The sequence below is a fragment of the Orbicella faveolata genome, unplaced genomic scaffold (assembly GCF_042242905.1).
Source record: "Orbicella faveolata isolate gen_17 unplaced genomic scaffold, um_ofav_v1 contig_3, whole genome shotgun sequence".
Lineage (NCBI taxonomy): Eukaryota > Metazoa > Cnidaria > Anthozoa > Scleractinia > Merulinidae > Orbicella > Orbicella faveolata.
Genome location: NW_028301558.1, coordinates 6,790,757 through 6,813,014, shown reverse-complemented (window position 1 = coordinate 6,813,014; position 22,258 = coordinate 6,790,757). Strand labels below are relative to the sequence as shown.

The 22,258-nt window shown below is 42.2% G+C and overlaps 1 protein-coding gene and 1 pseudogene across 1 annotated transcript; one reads left to right on the top strand and one right to left on the bottom strand.

The window, feature by feature from the left end:
* Positions 1 to 302: 302 nt before the first annotated feature.
* On the top strand, positions 303 to 21,812 carry LOC110040494 (netrin receptor unc-40-like). Its single transcript, XM_089297708.1, has 11 exons — positions 303 to 414; positions 11,131 to 11,427; positions 12,302 to 12,559; positions 13,163 to 13,456; positions 14,281 to 14,469; positions 14,973 to 15,065; positions 15,280 to 15,386; positions 16,919 to 17,096; positions 17,760 to 18,059; positions 19,450 to 19,545; positions 19,619 to 21,812. Exons 1-11 carry the CDS (start codon positions 324 to 326, stop codon positions 20,203 to 20,205), a joined length of 2,490 nt encoding a protein of 829 aa, XP_089153834.1. The 5' UTR covers positions 303 to 323; the 3' UTR covers positions 20,206 to 21,812.
* On the bottom strand, positions 18,262 to 19,430 carry LOC149106198 (uncharacterized; annotated as a pseudogene).
* Positions 21,813 to 22,258: the final 446 nt, after the last annotated feature.

Here is a 22,258-nt window from a genome sequence, read left to right as displayed (position 1 = left end):
AAAAATGGCTGTACTTGGGAAAATTTTGTCGGCGGTGCGTTGGTTTGAAGATTTGTTCGCTTAGGACAACATGTGCCATTAAAATTGCGACAAACCATCCGCACTTGTAAAGCGTTGGTGATAGTAGAAAACATGTCTAAATAAACAACATTTTTGCCAGTGCGGATGTGCCCTATATATTTCACAATTATGCGGAAAATGGTTTGATTAAACTTGATATGTGGTAACGTCACTCATATGACCTTACGGTGAGGCCCCAAGGAAATCCAAAGATTTCTATCACGTTTTCTTTAATCCTCAGTTGTCAGACAGGAACACACAAAATGGCTGATCAGCAATTCAGAGCTCTATCGTCGTGTTTGATGATTGGGTTCCTCGTGGTTGTAGTAACAGCAGGCAACACTCATACGAATGGTAAGCGAGAGTTCTTGGTTTACTTCATTTATTTTATAGTTTATAGTTGTCACACAAATCTATGAACGCAACGCCATGAGTTTTATTTAAGAAATAGCAAACATGTACAGTGTTTCTATCGAGTCATATTAACACGAGTGGAAGTTTGAGTGAAAGAGAAATGTTGTGGGTGAGGGACATTGGGGGGGTTCCAAATAAAGTCGCCAAATATCGCAACACTTCAATCGGCCGAGTCGAAATTCGAAATGTCATACCGAAACCATTACCCTGTATGTCAAGTTTAGAACAAATAACACGGGAACAACAAATAGGAATTTGTAATTTTCGATTCAGGGGACAAAACAAACAAATTAAAACAAAAAACATCCATTGGCGTGTTGGCTAATAATTAACAAAAAATATCTTATAGACTAGACGACTTTCACAGAATTTGAAAGTTATGAGGCATTTCTTGGTAAAAGTTGGTAACAGGAATTTTTTAAAGTAATTTGTCGTGTTGAAAACGAAAATGCTTGTTACCAAAATTTTTTTTGCCATCTTCAGCCTCTAAATGACGTCACAAAAATGACATTGAAAATGACGTGATCGTGGTGTTAACTTTGCAAAATAAGTTACATACTTAGCCGTCTGCTTTATATTTGCACCTCAGAATACCACATAAGTTGCCTCCCGCCTAATTCCAGTTAAATTAGTTCGATTACATTGCAGAATACATTCAAAGCAACATGTGACGTCACATTTAGCCATATATTTACTTAATTGTTAATTCCTGCCCAAAAGGTCACAAAAGTTGAGTATTGAATGAAAACACACCTTACGCTCTGCTGGCTTTATTAGTTGTTCAATTGTGGGTAAACAATTAAGCCTGGGGCTAATAGCTGGAACTTACTGCAGATCCTTATGAGTGTCAATCTGTACGTATACCCTCACCGAGTAGGATGGTTTCATTTTGTTCTAAAATACAAGCGTATTACTTAGAAGTTTCCCTATGAGTAAATACTCATTTATACATTTGCCTTAAAGTAAATGATAATGCGTGTGGCTTTGCCTCATAAACCAATTTAAAGACTATGCCTTCTGTTGCGGATAAATATCGGAAAAATTCATTCCAAAGGGTTATTTTTCAAACCTTAACTTGATGACTTTGTTGTCAATAAAGGTACGCACATCATGTTCTATAGTGAAATACATCACTGAGTTCATTTGGTGTCGGTGTTTTTACTCGAATGTATATTGACATTGTTCGATTTGCACCCACAAACACTGGTACAAAACAATTTAGCGTTCTTGCAACTACAGCGGAGATTTGTACATCCAGTAGAGCATGAGCATGAGATTATTTCCTGGCAGGCTTTCGGAATCGGATCTTGTGTCATTAGGAGTGGTTGAAGATTTTTATCAGCGATCTTCTTCCACCCTTATGTTTAAGGATCTGGAAGATGAGACTCTGAGTAGTGAGCTGGTTTCCATACAATTGCCTGAGAGTAAACACGCTAGTAGTAAAGCACTCCTATAGGCGCCGTAGCCAATCAGGAGCCAGCAAAAAATGACGTGGCGCGCTCTCGACCAATCAGATTGCAGCATTTGGCTGATTCGTCTGCACGTTAGCGGTTATTAGTCGAAATGTGTGACGTCACACTTCCGGTGTGTCCAAATAAGGCAAGACAGGAAGTTTGTCAAACCGCCGTTGGTGCCGCAGAGGGGTGGTGAAACTGTGTCCAGCGGATACTTACGGTTTATTGGGTTTGTGGGGTGTGGATTTTAATGGCTGGCGGCTCGCGCGCTAAAAGGGTTGATTTATAATGGTAATTGAACTGAGTGGAGTGCAATTTGGTCTGAAATCATACGCGTGATTTCAAAATCGAACGAGCGCGCAGCGCGAGTTCGATTTGAAATCGCAAGTATGATTTCAGACCAAAATTGCACTCCACTCAGTTCAATTGCCACTCTATTAGATCCATTTTGAAATCGCACAATTTTATCGCCTTAATTTTTAGATTTTTGATGTATTGTTCCAGTAGCCGGTTTGTTAAAAAAAAAAAGCGGAACCGGAAACGCCTTTACGTCTCATTTAGTATGCAAAACGATGTCATGTGACGAAACCTCATCCGAGCATGACAAAGAAACAAGCGGTTTTGAAGTGAGAACGAAAATAGTCTACTTCAGGTATAAGAGTTCAATTCTCGTCGCCTGAATCAATGATGGAAGGGCTTTTTTTTCTTCTGTGGTTGAGGCTGAGACTTTTCATTGTCTTAGGAGAAGGAATTTGAAGGTGCATCCTGCGTAATTCTACGATGGATTTCTTTTGAGTTGTGAAACTCGAGGGCACGATGCAGTGGATGGTACGTTTTGTTTTCTTTCATACGGTTTAATGGCATGATTTTAAGGGAGTCCAGCTCGTTATCATCTCCGTTTCTTTTTGTGACCTCGGCGAAGGACTCAATACTCAAGACCTTGTCAAGTTCTTGCGGCGCCATTTGTTTCAAGATATTTCCAAGATGGCGGGACTAGCACCAGCTTCGTAAGACGTTCATTCATTCACTGTTTTGTGGCGCGGGGCGTATTTTGACTATGTTTATTCACAGCGACAGAGTTGAGCTCTTTTGTTGCTTCGTTTGAAACTACCGGAAACCAGGAAACATCTACCTTCTTGAAATGGCCCTGAATTTGTTGTTGTGTGGTTTTCGTTTGTTTATACTTTACTGGACTCGGTATCATACGGATTTTGAGCAGATGTTGAAGAAAAATCGCCAAAATATTCGTCAAAATGGACACTGAAAGTTGGGAACTTCCATTAAAGTAGGTGTTCAGCCTGAAGGAGCTCATAATCGTCATTTAGAAACTGTAATTAATTACATTCGTCAATTTTTTTGGAAAAAAAACAACAAGAACAACAAAGTTTTGGCAATAGTAGTTGCTAAATTCTCCACACAATGGCTTTTTGCCTCTCATTTTCCTGAAATTTTATTGTTTACTTTGAACTAATATTGAAATCTGACTGATTGTTTTGCTTTACTGTCCCATTCTCAATGGCTGAGAAAAAGATGCGATTTAGAGCAAAAAATAGTGCGATTCGTGAATAAATCGCACCATTGAGAGCCAATCAGATTGCAAGGATAACCAGTGATTTCAAAATGGATTTAATAAGGGGGGTTACATGGGCGTCAGCGGCTCGCGCGCGCTACAAGGGTTGATTTGGGGGTTACATGGGCGTCAGTGGCTCGTGGCGTGGTTGATTTGGGGGGTTACATGGGTGCGCGTGCGCTAAAAAAGGCTGACGTGGCTGATTTGGGGGGTTACATGGGTGCGCGTGCGCTAAAAAGGCTGGTTGATTTGAGGGGTTACATGGGTGCGCGTGCGCTAAAAAAGGCTGACGAGGTGCGCGTGCGCAAACCCTAAGGTCGCATTTGACACTGAAACGTAATATCAATGTGATTAAATTTGTTTTATTATGAAGTGTTTTAACAAAAAATGTAATGATCAATGCTGACGATAAGCTGTCTAATGTGAAAAAATGTTTCACATTTGAGAAACTATGTCTTCGGATATTTGTCCGTTGATCAGGCGGGCTTCGGCGATCCCTCGGGGTGGTTAGTCGATCCATTGAAAAAACTTGCAGGTGCGCTTGGGGCACTTGAGATAGAGTCGGCCTGGGTTGTTGACCAAGTGGGAGGTGGCCAATACCAGGGACTTGTTGCACAGACAACGGAAACGGGTTGGGTCTATTTTCTTGTAGCAGGGGTGGGTCTGGTCGGCGACGCGTTGCAAGTAGGCGCTCACTTCACGGGCTCCGCAGGTCACATAACACTTGGTGAAGAATCTGGGAGAGGGGCATCGGTAATACTCCCAGGTACTACCGTCGGGGGTTTGCACACTCCCGAATTGCATGGGTACCCAACAACGTGGGCACATGTGATCTTGTTTTTTCAGTTGGTCCAAGAACTGATCGGGGTTAAACTCCTCCAACACTTGCACTTCGGTGAATTCCCTTTTGTTGTCCACTTCTGGTGGCAGCTCTACGACATTGTCTTTCTTGAACTTGCCGAGTCCTACTAATGACATGAGTCCGCCTTGAATGGAGGGTGGATGTGAGTCTATGAGGAAATGAAAAAAGAGTTAGTATCCCAATCGAGTGTTTTCTCGTAGCAGTCTTTCCAGGATGTGCGTGGTTTTTCCCACATTTTTGGGAGTCGGTCTTTGTCTTCGCCAGTAATGTTTACGTTTCATTTCACTTTTGACTTCTTGACGTTTCCGTGAAAAGGCACTCCATGGTTCGGAGAAGCCTTTGAGAGGTACAGTGGTCCAACTTACGGAGTCTGGTGTGATCTCTTTGAGGAGTACGCGTTCTTTGAAACGTACACGAGAGCGTGTTTTGAAGAGCCATCGGTCTAACGTATATTGTAGTTTACCTTCTCTCTTGGGGATATCCAGTTTCAGTTTCTTGCGAGCCGCTTTCTCTTTGGGTTTTTTTTCCTTTTTTCTTGTCGGGATACTTGGCGGGGGAATAAGCTCCTTAGTCGATGTAACTGTCTGGTCCGAATTTACCGGACGGATTGACGACACGCGGTCTCATCTCGTGTGCGGGCTCATGCGGTAACCACGCGCCCGAGATGCTGGAGTGCGCAAACAAAGAGGAGTACACATCTCAAGTGGACGTGTATTCGTATGCGATCCTTTTGTACCAAATCATTACTCGGTCAGTTCCGTTTGAAGAATACGATTCCGAACCTAAAATCAACGCTGCTGTGATCGCCGGCGAGCGTCCGAAGTGGCGGGAGGTTCCGGTGTCGACTTCGGTCTTCCGACTCATGCTTCGTTGCTGGTCGGATAGCCCGATGAAACGACCGACGTCTTCCCAGATAGCTGAGCAAGTCCGTCACCCAGCTTTCCAGTGTTTGCTAGCTAAGCAGGCCGTTAACCCTCAGCAGCAATCTGTGCGGCATGCCTGTCTGGTGCCAGAATTCTGCGATCTGTGGCTGGCGTGTGATGACCACTCAGGAAACCGAATTTTTATCTACGATGGTCGCACGCTGGATATGAAGTTCTCGTTTTCTATTGAAACCGAACAACAGCAGCCTCTTGCCTTTCAGATCCAGTGCATGCATTTTATGAAGCCTTACCTGTTAATCGCCGTTCGCGGCCCCGCGGACTTGATCTATGTTTATGCTAGCTCAAGTGAACTGCGTTTTAAGTACGTGACATCCATGCCATTTGACGAGCAGATCACTTGCGTGTCGTCGAATGATAAGTATATATTTGTTGGACTGAGCGATGGCAAAGTGCGCTGCGTCCTGAAAACAGAAATGAAGAAAAGCGACAAAAAGCGTACATTATGCAGCTTCAAAGTGGGACGCCACCGAATTCTGTCACTGACTGTCGCACAGGATAAACTCTGGGTATCAACCAGTCGGTATATTTTCAGATATTTTACGAAACCCGGCGAAATGGAAGCGTTCGACATTGACGCCATGTGGTACGGTGGCCCCAGAGGAATGGAGAACAACCCTCAGACCCAGGTCTCCCTCTTCAAGGTTTGTCTTGACGAGCAAGGCGTTCTGTCCGTTTGCAGATCTGTCCTCAGCAAATGGGAGGTCGAAACCAGACAGAATCTCTTCAACATCGACCGCTTAGCTATCCTGAAGAGCCTCGGCGCAGATTCCACTGAAGAAGAGGCACGCAAGGATAGCGGTGACGCCGCTGTGTGTATTACCTGCGTTGAGCCCACGCCCGACTCATTGTGGGTGGGGATCGCGAGTGGCCACATTTTGATCTTTGATTCCGAAACAGGGTATCTGCTCACGTGGTTTCATCCTTTTGATGAAACGTGGACCCTCACTCTAATTAATGGCCCTGGTCCGTGCAATACCGAACAAAGCTACGTCATAAGCACTGGAAAGGGGCTAAGGCGAGAGGGACTGGGACCTGTGTGCGTCTTGACACTTGAAGAGTATATCGGCCTTGTTTGCTATCAAAGCATGACAATGAGAACTCACGAACAATTGTCAAGCAAACATACCTCGTTGGAGATCAGCTACCCGTTATCTGCGAGAACTGCCGTCTTAAAAGAACAGATAATTCAAAAGCAAATGATAAATTCAGTTGTTGTAGTCGCTGCCTAAAGACGTCGCTATTGGATACGTATATAACAGATATCATGGGTAGTTTTTTCGCTATCATAAAAGAGATTGTGGTGTTAATGGTACCCATAGTGTATAGCAAATACGGACATCTTTTACAGGAGTTTCGTATATGAGCTTGACGAACGAACGAAAGGGAACATTTTAAAATATGTACAAGATTTTATTCGAACTGTGTATCTCATGGAATTTAGTGATTTTTTCCTTTTTGCAACTCAAATTCAAATTGACTACGACATCAAGTCTTCTCTGGTGTTATATGGAGAAAATTCTATATCTTTAGTCCCATTTCAAATTTGAGGCGAATTTAATATTATTAAACACAAATTTCGGCGCAGGCTGGGCTTAATTTATGCTTTCGATGTGGACTGTTCGTGCACGCCTAGCAGCTGCACGCCTAGCAGCCTGATGTTCCTTGCCACCTTGGTGAGACGAAGGCTGTCAAATTTACTTTTAAAGGGTTAAGAAGACCTGGTTCCCTGCCTTTTACCTCGCGGGCAAGTAAAATTTAAACGCCAATCCGAGACCCTTGATTTAAGCGCCACTATGATGAAATTCACATCTTGTCCTTCAGTGAAATTGACAAGCGAAACATAATCGAAAGCTTAGTTATGTGCATGCTGGCCGAAATATAGCTTACTCAAACACTGGAAAGAAGCAGAGACCAAGCAGAGACTTAATTTCCAAGAGCTTGGACGATATCTCCGAGTTCCAGGGACTTCAAACTAACTCGCAAAAGCCTTGTCCTTCACTGAAATCGACAAAGAAAAAATAATCGAAAGCTTGGTTATACGCATGGTGGCCCGAAATATAGCTCCTGTTGGACTTATTCAGACACTGGAAAGAAGCAGAGACCGGGCTGTGCACACCTTGATTTTCACCAACTTCGGCTTAATTTCCAAGAGCTTGGACGATATTTCCGAGTCCCAGGGGACTTGAAACTAACTCGCAAAGACCTTGTCCTTCAGTAAAATTGGCGAGCGAAAAATAATCGAAAGCTAGTTTATGTCCATGGTGGCCGAAATATAGCACCTGTTAAACTTACTCCGACACTGGAAAAAAGTAGAGATCGGGCTGCGCAAACATTTTATTTCCAACTTCTTAGGCTTGATTTCCAAGAGCTTGGACAATATTTCCGAGTCCCAAGGACTTAAAACTAACTCGAGAAGACCTGCGGGTACTGAATAAACAAGATGAAGGACTTTTCGAAAGTCTAAGGATTTGGGTATCCTACTTCTATTTGTTCCCCTATATCCAAAGATTAGCCTTGTCCACTTTGTTTAGATTTATTTTGGTTTTGTCTCCGAAACAAAACACTCCTTTAATGGCAAAGAGAATTGTTCGCCGGCAAAATCTACTAGGAGGGATGGTCAAGGAAAGAGCGACACACAAGTCTAATTAAGACAAAGTTTATTTCTGACTGGCAACATACAGAGAGGTCAGTCACAGCTTGAGACCTCAATATTGCGTGACGGCCGCATCTCAGTGTGTTCGTTCGCATATTGATTAAATTCAATCACCGCACTATCCGAGGTTTAAAAAGCGCCTTTTTAGTTTAAAATAACGTGCATTTCAAGGGTTATCGATAGGCACCAAGCACATGTTTGTACAAGGATCTTTAGCGCGTGAATCGGGTTTTGTATGTCGTTATAACTGCCGGACTCGGATAAGACAGTCTGTTAGGAATTGCGACTATTTCAAGCGACGTATTGTGTTTATATAAAGCAAAAGAATGCTTTAATTTATTGAGACAAAGCTTCGTAAGAAGATAAATGGGTTTTGAGCAGAATTGTGGATGATTTCACTTGCCCCAGTTTTACGCTTTCACTGTTATGGGCATCCAAAACACTAGTGATTTGGGTACGGGGGTACCCAAACAACGGGCATATCCAAATCACTGTGACACCGCCACAAAACAGTTTTTTGGGTTTTTGGGAGATTTTGTACCACGTGACCCAGTCTTCACCAGGGTCTTCCATTGTTCGCCGCCATTTTCAAAATCGTGGAGGAGGAGACCCTGGGGACGAGGATGATGGCGGACGAGGACGGAGATAGTTGGTCCACTCTTTCAAGTATCGCTTTATGGGAATTTGTGGACAAAAAGATCAGTGTTCTTCTCTCGGCCAACAGTAGGAAAGCAGTACGGGTACAAGCCATTGATCCAGTGACTCGTACTATCATTTTACAGGAAGAAACCGTCGATTTAAATGCAAAGAAATTAACATTTGTTTTGGGACATGCAATTTCACGGGTTGCCTTGGAGGAAAGCGAAGGCCGCCCTCGAATGACTGATTTTCTTGAAGCTGAAAAGGCTAAGAAATATTCTCAAGATGATATAAATACAAGAAAAACAGAACTGCATTTGAAAAGACTCCCCGCGTTAGTCTAAGTTCCAGGCTAGTTCTAGTCCAATACCGAGATACGAATATGGTCTATTCAATGATTGGCTAAATGGACTTTCAAGCAATGTTGTCTATAATTTATTAGAACTTACACCCTGGTTTTAATGTGCCCTCCACCCCCACCTTCACAATCGGAGGTGGCATCGTTTCCCTGGCAGTCAGCAATTAATTCATGTTTGGGTCATAGTCAGTGGCAGGGAAGTGAGAAGGGAAGGGGTGAAGAAGAATCTTCAAAGGAGGGGGGGGCGCAGTTAAGAGACACTTTCTTCAAGGAAAGGGCAGGGGAGGAGTTTGGTCCTTTAATGTAAAACAAGAAATACATTTTTTTTTTTTTCTGTTGAGTACGGTTCTTATGGATTCAACAACATTTTTATTTAACAAATAAAGGCATTTTAATAATAGTGCCCCTCTGATATGAAAGCCTTATTTTCCTGAAGCTTAATAATACCAAAGTACATTTTTCATATCTTGACACAGACAATGGCTTGAACACTGGTTGCAGTGTGTCAAGTTACATTGTATTACCCAATTTATTCAATCATTATTTCTATCTTCAGTGCATGGAAACATACAATAGTTTACCAATTCAAGAGGATTATTGAGCCAATCAGATCAAAGCAAAAGTAAATGGCCACAAAGCATGAAAGAGGAAGGTGGGTCTACATGTGATCAACCTGAAGTCTTTGCCCACCCATAACCAGAGTTTGAACATTGACATGTCACTCAGAAACTCATACACTGGTGTGCTGCTGAACTACAGTTGAACTTTGGCCACACTCAGGCAGAGTAAAGTGGCCAGTGCAGAGAGGCAGTTGTTCAGGAAAGATCTTGAGTTTAATCTCAAAAATGAGAACTCAAATTGTAGCTCAACTTAAACTACTAAAATCAAGAAATGAAAAAATCAGGTGAATAAACTAAGATGTTGTACACAACTCATTTGCAACAACCCTCAAGGAGAAAACGTTTTATTACTGGTTTCTTTGCATTTGGTTACAATGATACCTAACTACCATCTACTGGATTGGTAATTAATCACTCTAGATACACATTGTGATCAATTAATTGTAGCAATATTGCTTTCATTCTAAAAACAGTTATTTAACAGCCAACTCTCTGGTCTGCTGACTGCTCACGTATTACATTGCTATTAAATATCATATATTTATTATTCAACCTAACCCACTCACTCAGGCCCTTTTGTACCATGTGATATATGAGAGATATAAGACCTTCACCAGTGACTGCTACTTGGTATCATTTTCTTCTCAACGTCACTCGATTCAGTAAGATTTCAAGTAGGCAGCCTGATTCCCTGGTGCAAGCTTTGCCAGAAGGCTATAAGTGAGGCTTTTAGCTAGCCTACATAGCATGTGTATTTTGGGTGCACGAATGCACATTTTCGTATTAGGCCACCATCTTGGATTTGGTAACTGTGGAGGCTTGGGGTGAGGGAAAATTGCTGAACCCCCTACCCGTCAAGCATCCAGTTACAATCCGAGATGGTGGCATCAAAAACTGGTTTATCAAGCGTTCCCTTCCAAATTAACAATTTAAATAACAATTTTGAAAACTGCTAACATTATAGCTAATGATTCACAACAGAATACCGTAAATCCTCGAATTAGCACCTTCCCCCCCCCCCACCCTCCTCCCATTTTGTGGACGAGTAATGAGACAACAAAAGATGTATAGTTTTTGTCATGTAGTTTTAGATTTGTACATTGTTTCAGTTTGTGGACACGTTAAGTGAACACATTGAACAGGTCAAGTACTAACGGTGCCGCAATACTTTAGGATCAGCTTTCTATGTCGCTAAACACTGGCATGTTGTTATTTAGCGCAGATGACGTATTAAAAAATGATCATGTCAGGCCATGATGGCCCCTCGTCTTCTCCTAAATTTGAAATAAGCGCCCCAGGCGCTAATTTGAGGATTTACGGTACTTGTGGGAGCTCTAGTAATATGGCACCTGTTTTTTTTCGTGGTACGACATTTTTGTATTTAAAATAATGCATATTGTAGCATAGAAATACCTAACACAGTCAAAATATTGTAGAGAGGTGTGCGTTATAGGGAGGTGGCCTTAGTGGAGGTTCTACTGTATTTGGAAATGTGACGAGGCACCATCTTTCATGTTTGATATCGTACTAAAAAAATGTCTTCTTTTTTTCTCCAGACCCTTCAGGTCCTCCACAGAATGTGCGTGCCATAACCAAGACATCTTCATCCATCATTCTCTACTGGCTGCCTCCAAGCGTAGATCAACAGAATGGAGAAATAAGACGCTACAATATTAAAATACGCGGCGACGATCCTTTTTGGCACACGACGATAAACACGAAGAATAATTTAACAACGTTGTTAATTACTGGTTTACAGGCGTACACTAATTACAAATTCGAGGTGCAGGCAGTTAATGACGAAGGGGTGGGCCCTTACAGTAGTCCTGTTATCAGCAGAACTTTTGAAGCAGGTATAAGAGACCTTTTTTACTACATCTGTCATGTTTTTGGTCGCATTAAACTGCAAATTGGGGTCGGGATTTCTGAAGAGGCGAATAACTAAAATCGGCAAACTTTAACTTCTCGTAAATGTTGCGTTAGTATAAATGTTAGGGCCTGTTAGTGGCGACCGACTTTTCGCTGTAATTTTGGAATGTAACTTTTGGTTTTCTTTTGTTCGTCTAGATTTAATCATATTGCATTGTTAAACTATACACTATACGTTGGAGATGGTCAAAAACTGCCAGGTTACCATTCCCTAGTGTTTTTAGGCTAATGTTTAGTCAGCCAAGTGTTTATTACATGTACCTTCTCTAAAGGGCTTAGATTTGTATAAAACAACATTTGCAGACTGTAAGTGATTTTAAAAGCAACAGTTTAGACCCAAAATAACTAAGGAAGCCATAGAGTGAGTGCAATCAGATTAAGATGAAATGTAACCAGTGCAAAAAGCGGTAAGACTATGTCAAAGCAGACCAGGTTTTGTATTTGGTTCCAGAGTGCAAAGAATATCAATTTTCCCAGAGTTACTCTTACTAGCCTTCCAAATATTTCTTACCTGCATGATGAATTCTTTAAAATGAAAGAAATACTAAAAACAAGTTTTGTTTTGTTTTGTTTTTTTTTTTGTTTAAATTGTTGTTGTTGTTATTCGTGTCATTAAGTACTTCTTTTCGCCTATCCACGTGACGACTGCGGAGGCGACAAGAATGTTTAGAATGCTTAGTCTCATATGCTTAGTTTCACTGGTAAAGAACTCAGACTCTTTACAGTCAAGTAAACTCCCAGACGTATACAGCGTACAGCGAAAATTCATTGCTTAACCATCTCTTCATGTTGTTCTAGCGCCTTCACCTCCCGTGAATATTGTCGCCAAGACAATCAACTCCGCAGCCATCAAAGTGACATGGCAAACGCCGCTTTACCCAAATGGCGAGATCAATTACAGGTTGTACTACTGGCTGAGCAGCGAGGGAGTTGGTACCAAACGTTTGGCATACAACGGTCCTTCATTGGAGCATACTGTGGCAGGGCTCCAGGAATTTCTCACTTACACCCTCATGTTACAGGCATACAATGCTACTGAAACTATACGCTCAGCAGGTGAAACTTTCATTGTTTACAATACTCGCTTCTTGCCTGGCCGGCAATATGGGCAATTTTTTTTTTTTTTTACTGAAACTGATATTTATACTGCTGGGCAATTTTTTTTTTTTTGGTGAAACTGATATTTAAACTGCTGTACCTCATTCAAAACCCATGTTCAGTTTTAGCGAGGCCTTTTCCCTCGGAAAACATTAAGAACGATGCTGTCAGTTTGCATCGATGCAATTCATACCACATAAAAGACTAAGTATTTGTATATGTTGAGTGACTTTTTTCCCTACTGGAAAGGGTCATTCTTATACAGGCAGTGGCAATATTTTTCCCCCTTAAACTAAATGCTAATGCACCTATAGATAGACCGTTGGATTTCACCACAGCGGCGTGGCAGTTCAAGCTTTACTTAGCCGGAAAGAATATTCAGTGCCTAACCAGGCAACACCTAGAGTCTATACTGACACCTCGCTCGCGGGGCAAGATCTTGAAAACGCTGCACGTAATTAGCATCAAGGCAACTTGAGATAAAGATGTTTACAAACACTCTGTTGCTCACATAAAAGAAGAGATTTGCTTAAATAATTGTTTTATTCGTCTTGTCTCTAGAGCCCTCTGGTCCTCCTCTGAATGTTAAAGCACTTACAATGTCACCAACCTCAATTCTGGTTGAATGGAGCCCTCCGAGTGAACTGGACAGGAATGGAGTCATCACACATTACATCGTGAAATACAGCTCCCTTGAGAGCAAATCGTCCATCAACACCACCAACAATGCTACGCAGATCGTTGTGAGAAATCTAAAGAAATACACCAATTATTCCTTCTCTGTTCAGGCGGTTAACAAGATTGGTGTCGGCCCGCCTAGTGTAGATAATGTAAGGAATACCACTTCTGAAGACGGTAAGTGTGTTGCGACCTTCACGGTGATAGTGGTTGAGTTTCAAGAATCTAAACGTGCGTCACAAGCTCTCTGTATAAGCTTTGATCTTTTGACCTTACGTGTAAAAATCATCGAGGCCGTAAATCAGAGGATAGGTTATGAATAATATAGAGAAGGTCAGCAATGTTTCCAAAACCAAGCCAAATTTCGGTGTAAAAAACAGGTTTTAGACCGTTGTCAGCCCAACTTTTTTACTAAATCCTTGATCAATTTAATTAGTATATACCAAAACAGTGGACAGTGTTTTTCTATGCTTTCTGATTGGCTACTCGAACTCGGGATAGTGTCTGCCAATCTGTCATTTACCTCCCAATTCGCGATTGTTAAGAGGTTCGCGAAATTTAAGCAATGAAATTTATAAATGTCGTTTAGCATAAGTTACTGGTGTTTGATGTCGGCATTTTGTTCTACATCATAGCAGAACTTTACACCAATCTGCTTGACTGTGGTTTCCTTGATTGAAGGAGCTTGCGATTTGATGACTTTTTATCGTTTGTGCGGAATGGTTAATACAGACTCGTGATCGAGCAGTCCTGCTTCGAATCCTGCCCAGAGTCGGCACTTTGCGTTGTAAGGGACGAGTATATACCCTGGCAAGTTCTTTCTTCACCCAGGTATATATCGTGTACCGGTGCCAGCAAATTGTCAGGTATGACAAACTAGTGCTTCTAGTCCCTTTAGGCTACAACGCAAACCGGAGTTACATGTCTGAGGACCTTGGATTGTAAGGGTCTTTATCTGAAACTTCTGTTTATTTGCTAAGATAGCTTTCTTATTTTTTTAGTGCCTGGTGAACCAGTCGTTGTAAATGTTACCTCGAAGACCAATTCCTTAGAAGTGACCTGGCAGCCGCCCACGGAGCCGAATGGTATTATCACAACGTTTCGACTATGCTGGAGTCTTTCTGCGGAGCACGAGGTAACTTGTGCTCCCTTGAATGGTGGTGCGAGCCGGTATCAGATTCGTAGTCTGAGTAAGTGGCAATGAGTTTTAATGTAACTTTGTAACGAGTCTTAAGGATTGCATTTTGATTGCACTTGTTACAGTTTAACAGGTGAGATATACTGGTACATTGGACTAAATAAATTTAACAGATACATGTAACTTTGAACTTGTATGTACATGTACAGTATTTCTTATTATAATTAATTCTGTTGATCAACCCCTCCAAAATCCTCTATGAAACTTAAGTGGTAGACTTCGCGTAAAGCATACCGGAGTTCGGAGAGGGTTTTTCCACATCATTAGTATTATGATTTTTGTTTTCGATGACTATTGAAACATTGCGTTTATTCAATGGTGCCTTCTTGCTTCTAAAGCTAGCCCCTTTTTTTAACCAAAACACACCACCACCACCAACAACAACAACAAAAACAACAACAACAACAACAAAAGTAAGGTCCCGAACAAATGCCAGAACAAATTACTAATTATTGCTTCAGCTTGATGATATTTTTTACGCATTTACTCCTACAGTTGCATTTTCTGAATATGATGTTTCCCTCGCTGCCAGGATCTCAATAGGTCTGGGGCCGATTTTCACCAGAGTCTACAAAACAGCTGAAGGAGGTATGTACATGTATGTGAACGTTAAGCACGCGTAATTGAGTCATCATCTTTGGATAAGAATACTGTAAAGTGCCTGTCGAACGATATATTTCCACAATAAACTCCTTATGAAGTTGTATAAGTCCAGGGCTTGCAACCGGAATTTTTTCGTTGGTTAGGCAGCTCCGAAACTGTTGAAGTTGGATTTTAATTTCGCTTATTATTTTGTTACCAGTTCCTTCGAAACCGCAAGATTCAAGAGCTTGGAACACAAGCGCAACGTCCATTTTTATCACGTGGAGGAAACCAGCGAGCATTAATGGCATTTTGAAAGGATACCAGGTAACCAAGACAAACTTTGAAGCTAAATGCCTTATTGGCATGTAGGTTGGGTTCCCAGATGGAGGCACTGAGAGGAGGTCTTGAACAAGATACTCGAGTCTCGTGGTACCTCTTTCTACTCAATTGTAAAATTGTATCTGAGTGTACAATAATGCAAATCTGCAATCTGATTTGCTGAGCTATCATACCCTGTCAGCCATGTGTACGTAATGGCTGGATGTCGTCCACGTAACTGCGACGTTTTCTCGTTTCTTCCATGTTTGGGAGGAAGATTTGGCAACATTACTGGACAATTCAATTTCCAAGAGGACTGAAGAAAGGAAATCGGCCCTTATGCGACATTAAAACTTAAAAAATGTTCAATAATCTGATTAGCGCGTGTAAACAGTTGGAAGTTTCAAAGGGCAATTCAATCCGCGCGTGATGTTACAATACTCAAGATTTAAGGAAATGTTTGGAAATCCTTTTTTGAATGAAATTCAGTCAGAATTCATGAAACGAATAGATTGTTCACTCTTGATTTCTATGAGGTGATGGTTGATTCGGCCCTCAGCGTCGACACCTATTACGTGACAGCTAGAAATCTAGAGCGAATAGTGTAATTGTTAATTAGTAAAAATGTCTATTGGCCAGCTGAATTGGTCGAAGTATCCCGCTCAAGAGAGAAGCCTTAGTCGTTGTCTATTCGTATCGGAAAAAGTAGAGTTGAGTACCATTACCAAAGGGCCATTTGTCTCCTCTGATCTTCAACATGAGAAGGACAATTCTCACGGTTATGAAGCAGGTAATTGACAGTTTCCACTTGCAACGGAAGTAGGCAACGATGCACCGGACAACTGATACTTTTGCATTGGTTCATTAAAACTACATCCCGTAATGCATGTTAATGTAGATAATTTGCCATCAGTCTGTCAATAAATAGGATATTGTATAGCTGGAATATGTTGGTATTGCACGGCTATGAACTGTTTTTGCACTTGCGACCAAAAGTATTAATATAAAATCTTGTTCAGGTTGTTGTTCACTGGTTTTCCCTGTTCAATTGTTCAGCTTGTTGTTCACCGGTTTCCCTGTTCAATTGTTCAGCTTGTTGTTCACCGGTTTTCCCTGTTCAATTGTTCAGCTTGTTGTTCACCGGTTTCCCTGTTCAATTGTTCAGCTTGTTGTTCACCGGTTTTCCCTGTTCAATTGTTTAGCTTGTTGTTCACCGGTTTTCCCTGTTCAGTTGTTCAGCTTGTTGTTCACTGGTTTTCCTTGCTCAATTGTTCAGCTTGTTGTTCACTGGTTTTCCCTGTTCAATTGTTCAGCTTGTTGTTCACCGGTTTTCCCTGTTCAATTGTTCGGCTTGTTGTTCACTGGTTTTCCCTGTTCAATTGTTCAGCTTGTTGTTCACCGGTTTTCCCTGTTCAATTGTTCAGTTTGTTGTTCACTGGTTTTCCCTGTTCAATTGTTCAGCTTGTTGTTCACTGGTTTTCCCTGTTCAATTGTTCAGCGTGTTGTTCACTGGTTTTCCCTGTTAAATTTTTTTTTAGGTGTTTAGCCGTCCGACAGAAGACACGGGCGAGCCTTCACCAAAGGATGCTGGTCTCCGCACAAACCTTACACTGTCAGGATTGGAGCCGTACAAACACTATGACGTTGCTGTCCAGGCTCTCACGGGCGCTGGCGGAGGAGAGATAAGTAGGGTAATGGTCATGACTGACGAGACAGGTGAGCCACATGGGAGGGGTGATTTCCTTTCATTCTCCCTGGGACTGGGTGGGATTATTGTGCGAGTGTGTTTGAAACAGTTTTCAGTAACCACTAACTAGGCGCTAAGTGTTTAAATTGCGTGTTTCTTGGTAATGGTTGGGGGGTGGGGGAGAGGGGAAACGACGTGAAGCGTGAAGCGTTACGCTTGAAGCGTGGAGCGTGAAGAGAGGAGCGTAAAGCGTGAAGCGTGAAGAGTGTAGCGTGAAGTGTGAGGCGTGAAGTGTGAAGCGTGAAGAGTGAAGCGTGAAATGTGTACAGCTTAAAGCAGTGGGACGAGGCCATTTTACAGTTGTGTGCTTAGTTACCTGGCCTATAAATACAAGCGAGGCTGGAGGTGACCTTGCTTTGACACAGACCTCTCCACTTTCCTCATTTAAATACATAGTCAATGGTTAGCGTAAGAATTACTTAATTTACACAACAAAAGCAGTGAGCTCTTTATCAAAACAAGGTCACCTGCAGCCTCGCTGCCATTAAAAGGCCAGGTTACTGAACAGACAACTGTAAAATTTCCTATTGCCGTTTTCGACTGGTTCTAAGTCTTTGTATACGATAATATCCTGATTTTCATTGTCCAGTGAATCTTAATTCGTTTTTTCCCCCTTCTACCTCTTAATTTAGTACCATCTCCAGTTAGGGAGGTATCAATTCCACCAGACAAGATAACAAGCTATTCCATTGAAGTAAGATGGCTTCCACCTGAAAAAAGAAATTGCGAGATTGGTTATTATTTCTTTTACTGGGAATCATCCGCTGGTTCGACGACCGCCGAAAGCTTCGTAATACCAGGAAGTGTGCATTATAAACTTGTCAGCGGTTTAAAGCCATTTACGAATTACACGTTTTCGGTGGTGCCATACAACTTGAGAAAGAATCTCAGCGGGCAGCCTTTTAATCGAGAAGGGCAGACCAATGCCACATGTATGTACTTCACTGCTTTCACACGTAAATTTACCTATGGTGCATGAAAAAATCATAGTCCTTCATGAAAATCAAAAAGTAGACATTCAGTGTTGCGAGCGTCAACGCTGTTTAAACGAATCTGTTTCCGTGCAATTTAGAGCACATTTTGAATGGTCCATTTCCGAGCTGCCTGTTGCTTCTCCCTCAACGAGTGAATAGTTTAAAGATTGTCCAAGTCTGCGTCGCAGGATATTCTAATTGGCGAGCCTTCCGGAGACGTCTTGACAAAAACCTTGCCATCCATCGTCCAAACACTCAGAAGTTCGTTGTTCCTTCGTTTCGTGTTTAACATGTTAACGAGATGACGCCTGTAGGCCGTTAGACTTTCACACATGTGTATAGGGTTTGATTCGGTTCGAGAAGATGCTGAACAGTCTTGAAAGAGGCCAGTTAAGGATACATTCTTTAATCTGGTACGTGCTTTTTAGACTTGGGAGTTAACCTTATGGCTAACAAATTTTACTATAATCGCCTCGCTGTGCTTGAGCCAATGTGATGGGATATTTCGATGTCTTCAGGGCGAACGATGACATTGAGAGCATTTGTCACCTTGAGCACCGCCTCTTCGGTGGAAGAATATGCACTGCGTGGGATTCCATGCAATTCCAAGGAGTTTTTGCGAGAATATTGTTCAAGGTCGTCCTGCTTACACCACATGCTGTCGATTTGCTCTTGCTGTTTCCCTAGTTTGGAAAGAGCAGCATCCAATTCCTTCCTTAGCAAATCGCTCTGAGCGACCGCTTTCGTCAGTTGTTGCTGTGTTTGTTTAAGCTCGCGGTCCTGCATGTTCATCGACTCTTTAAGTGTTTCGAGGTCTCGTTGTATTTTCCTATTATCCGACAGAACTGTAGCCATTTGACCTTGGATAACTGCAAGCATTTCTTTAATCTCTTTCATGTCAGAATTTGTCTCGGGGGAAGAAGACTCTGGAGAAGCTTGTAGTGCCGCCGCCGGCCATGTTCTCCGGATTACTCGCGTGGCCACCTTCTTTGTGCCGAGGAATTTTTGAATCCGGAGATACTTTCTCTCCATCAGAAGGACGTTGGTCACGTTTCTTGGCCGGCGTAGGCATGGTGTCTTCAACCATAAGACTTTAAATAAAAATAGTTACCGAGGTTTCGGGAGGTTAGTGCGCTCCGGATTAAAACACACGTCCGTCCCTCATGACGCCCGACCCAGACTCTAAACTAGTAACTTTAATACTTGATAATTGCTTACATATCGTGATGTATTCTCCTTAGCTTGCCCGGCCAGTGTATATGTGGTATAATAGTCGTCTAATTCCGAAGCTTTATGCTCTATTTTTATGAATAATCTGTTTCTCTCCATGGTTTATGTGTTTTTTTAGGGCTGACGTTCAGCAAAATCACCTTAGTTTCAACCGTCGGATCAGTGTTTTTCATCCTTGTAGTAGCACTGGCTGCTATATTTTTCAAGAAATACAGTAAGTCAAACAAAAATTGGGTTCACTGCCTTCAGCTTTTCAGAATTCTTATTTAACTTTGTCATTCCTCCAGGGGCACGACGTAAACCAAATATTCCGGATGGCGCAGATGAAGAAGAAATAGCACCATATGCAACGGTTCGTCTCAGCAGGATTTTTCCGCTAAATGCCGAAAATAACGGCCCGGGCAATAATGACATACCGCTGGAAACCTTGCCCTTCCAGCTGAGGACACCCCAAGAAGAAAGAGCCACTAGTAGATCAGAGTTGCGAAACTTGGCGTACGAAAACACCGACCGCCTTGGAAGGCCATCTGTGAGTCCTGTCGAGTATCTGTCCTATCAGCCTCGTTATGAGAATGAAACAGTTGATAGTGCAACTAGTAAAGTGGTTATAAGGCCTGGCTACGACAAACTGACGCCCGCTAAAAGGGAAAAAAAACCATGCGAGTATCACTCACTCATCCGCGAAACAGACCTAAGGTGTAAGAGCCGTAGAGGAGATATCACCGACAGCGAGGGTGAAGACAGCACGAATATTCACACAATACTGGAAGTACCCTCTAGCGACGAACGCAGTCCAGCATGTTTAATGGACCAAAAGAAAAATCAAGAGAACTTGTTAGGAGAAATCGAATCTGAACATATTGAAAATGCCTAGAAGAAAGAGACTCTGGTCTAGATTATCGTCTTCTACTGGAAGACATCGGAGGTACAAGGTGAAGTGTAACCATTAAGTTTTAAACCGAACACTGGGTAACCTGTCACCGCGTTCATAAGCGGCTTTTAAAATGGAAGATCAACATGGTTTGTTTGATTTTCATAGCAGTGATCCGTCAAACGTTGCTGAACACGAGCAAACAGCGGACAAAGAAAATGCAGATCGCGCGACGTTCCGGGTGTTAAATGCAGGCACAGCCGTGCTTTTTGTTCAGTAGATGGGGAGCTGCGTATCGGCGCTGAAGAGGGAAAAAAGGCGAGGGGCTTGGGGAGACAAAGGGCCTGAACCCCTCTCTCATTCACATGGTCTTTCTCAGATCTCTCTCCTTCTTCCGCTCGCCTTGTTTTCCTTTCCCACGCAGTCGCGCGCAATGAGAAAACCAGGCAGGAGGTGATAGAGATTAGATCCCCGATTTCGCTCAAACTTGGCATAAATGTTGGGTTTGGTGAGTGAACGATTATGACATAAAGAGTAGGGCAAAATATTTTATTCCCTTCAAGATTTTGGGGACCCCCTGCAAAAATGGCCATTTGACACTAATTTATGCATATTTTATTAGTCATCTTTGGTTTAGTATTTCTACAAGAAAGCCCGTGTGCAAATGAAATCCACTCTACAACTATCAGTCCAAAAGCTGCCGCACACTAGCCGACTTTTTGTCGCAGAACTGAAGAATTTTTGTCGGGGCCAAATCGGGTCAAAATTTTTCGGGCCATCAGCTTGCCGCACACCAGCCGAATTTTTGTCGCGACTAGGCTTGGGGCCGAGTCATCCAAAATCAAGATGGCGCCTATTCCACTGACGTGACTTTCATGACATTTCCTAATTGGTTGAGGCGCGCGCGACCCCCGACGAATTGTCTTGGTCCACCGCACACTAGGCGAAAAGGCCCGACAAGACGTTTTGAGATCTAGCACTGTCAGGTGTTGCCCGACAAACCCCGATCTTGTCGCAGACTTGTCTGAATTCACCGCACACTCGCCGGCAAATGAAGATTTTTTTGTCGGCCGACAAAAAATCGGCTGGTGTGCGGCGGCCTTTAAGCACAGATATTCATTTGAACTTGGCAATTTGATTTCTCTCCGTGGCTCTATCTTAAGCAAGGCGCATATTTCGTGGTGTTGTGAATAGCCTTTAATTGATGGCAAATATATGCAAATACACATTATTCTAACATGGATAGTGCGACCAATCTCCAAAGTTCTCAAAAAAGCCATAAAACGTTTGGGAACTTCAATATTTTTTTCTGTGCTGGCGTACTGTTTAGATAGGACTTTGCGATTTATGGCCATTTCATGAACCTCCACTAAAACACAAAAGCCGTTTATGGTAAATGGTATTGGTCACTTGATTCTTGAATTAAGCTAACTTAAGTTCGCTTTTTTCCCATAGCCTGAGACTCTTGTGCCACTCCGATCTATCGCTGATTTGATCATTAGATGTAAAACGTTTTCTTAATAGGTGATGGGTTTATATTACTTGTGCATATGAACAATTCGCTTTATTGAATAACTTGTCAGGAAACAATAAAAGTTCTGTTTTTCCCATCTACTTGCCTGTCATGAATTATGAAACACTTGCCTGCTTCCCAAACATCGAATATTTATTTTTTTATACCATAGCGCGCGCGCTGGTCCTACCTAATTCCTACTGAGCCATCATGAAGGAATTCTCTATATACGCACTGCCGTGCGTATATGACATGACGTGTGCAAATTCAATTTAGATGCAAAATTTCCGTCGAGTTTAGTGCAAGTTCCTTTTGTTTAAGTTTCGGCAATGTGAAGATTGTTCTGAACGATCCAAACCCTACTTCGAGCCTTTGACTTTTGCCGAGCTAAGATGTTTACTTAAACTTGAGTATTTTGACTTTGTTTGTCTACATTTTCATTGAGTATTTTTAACTTTGTTTGACCACATTTTCATTATAATTAGCGAAGCTTTCATTGACAATTTTAGAAACCAGGTTAAGCGTTTTCGTTCAACTGTTGCT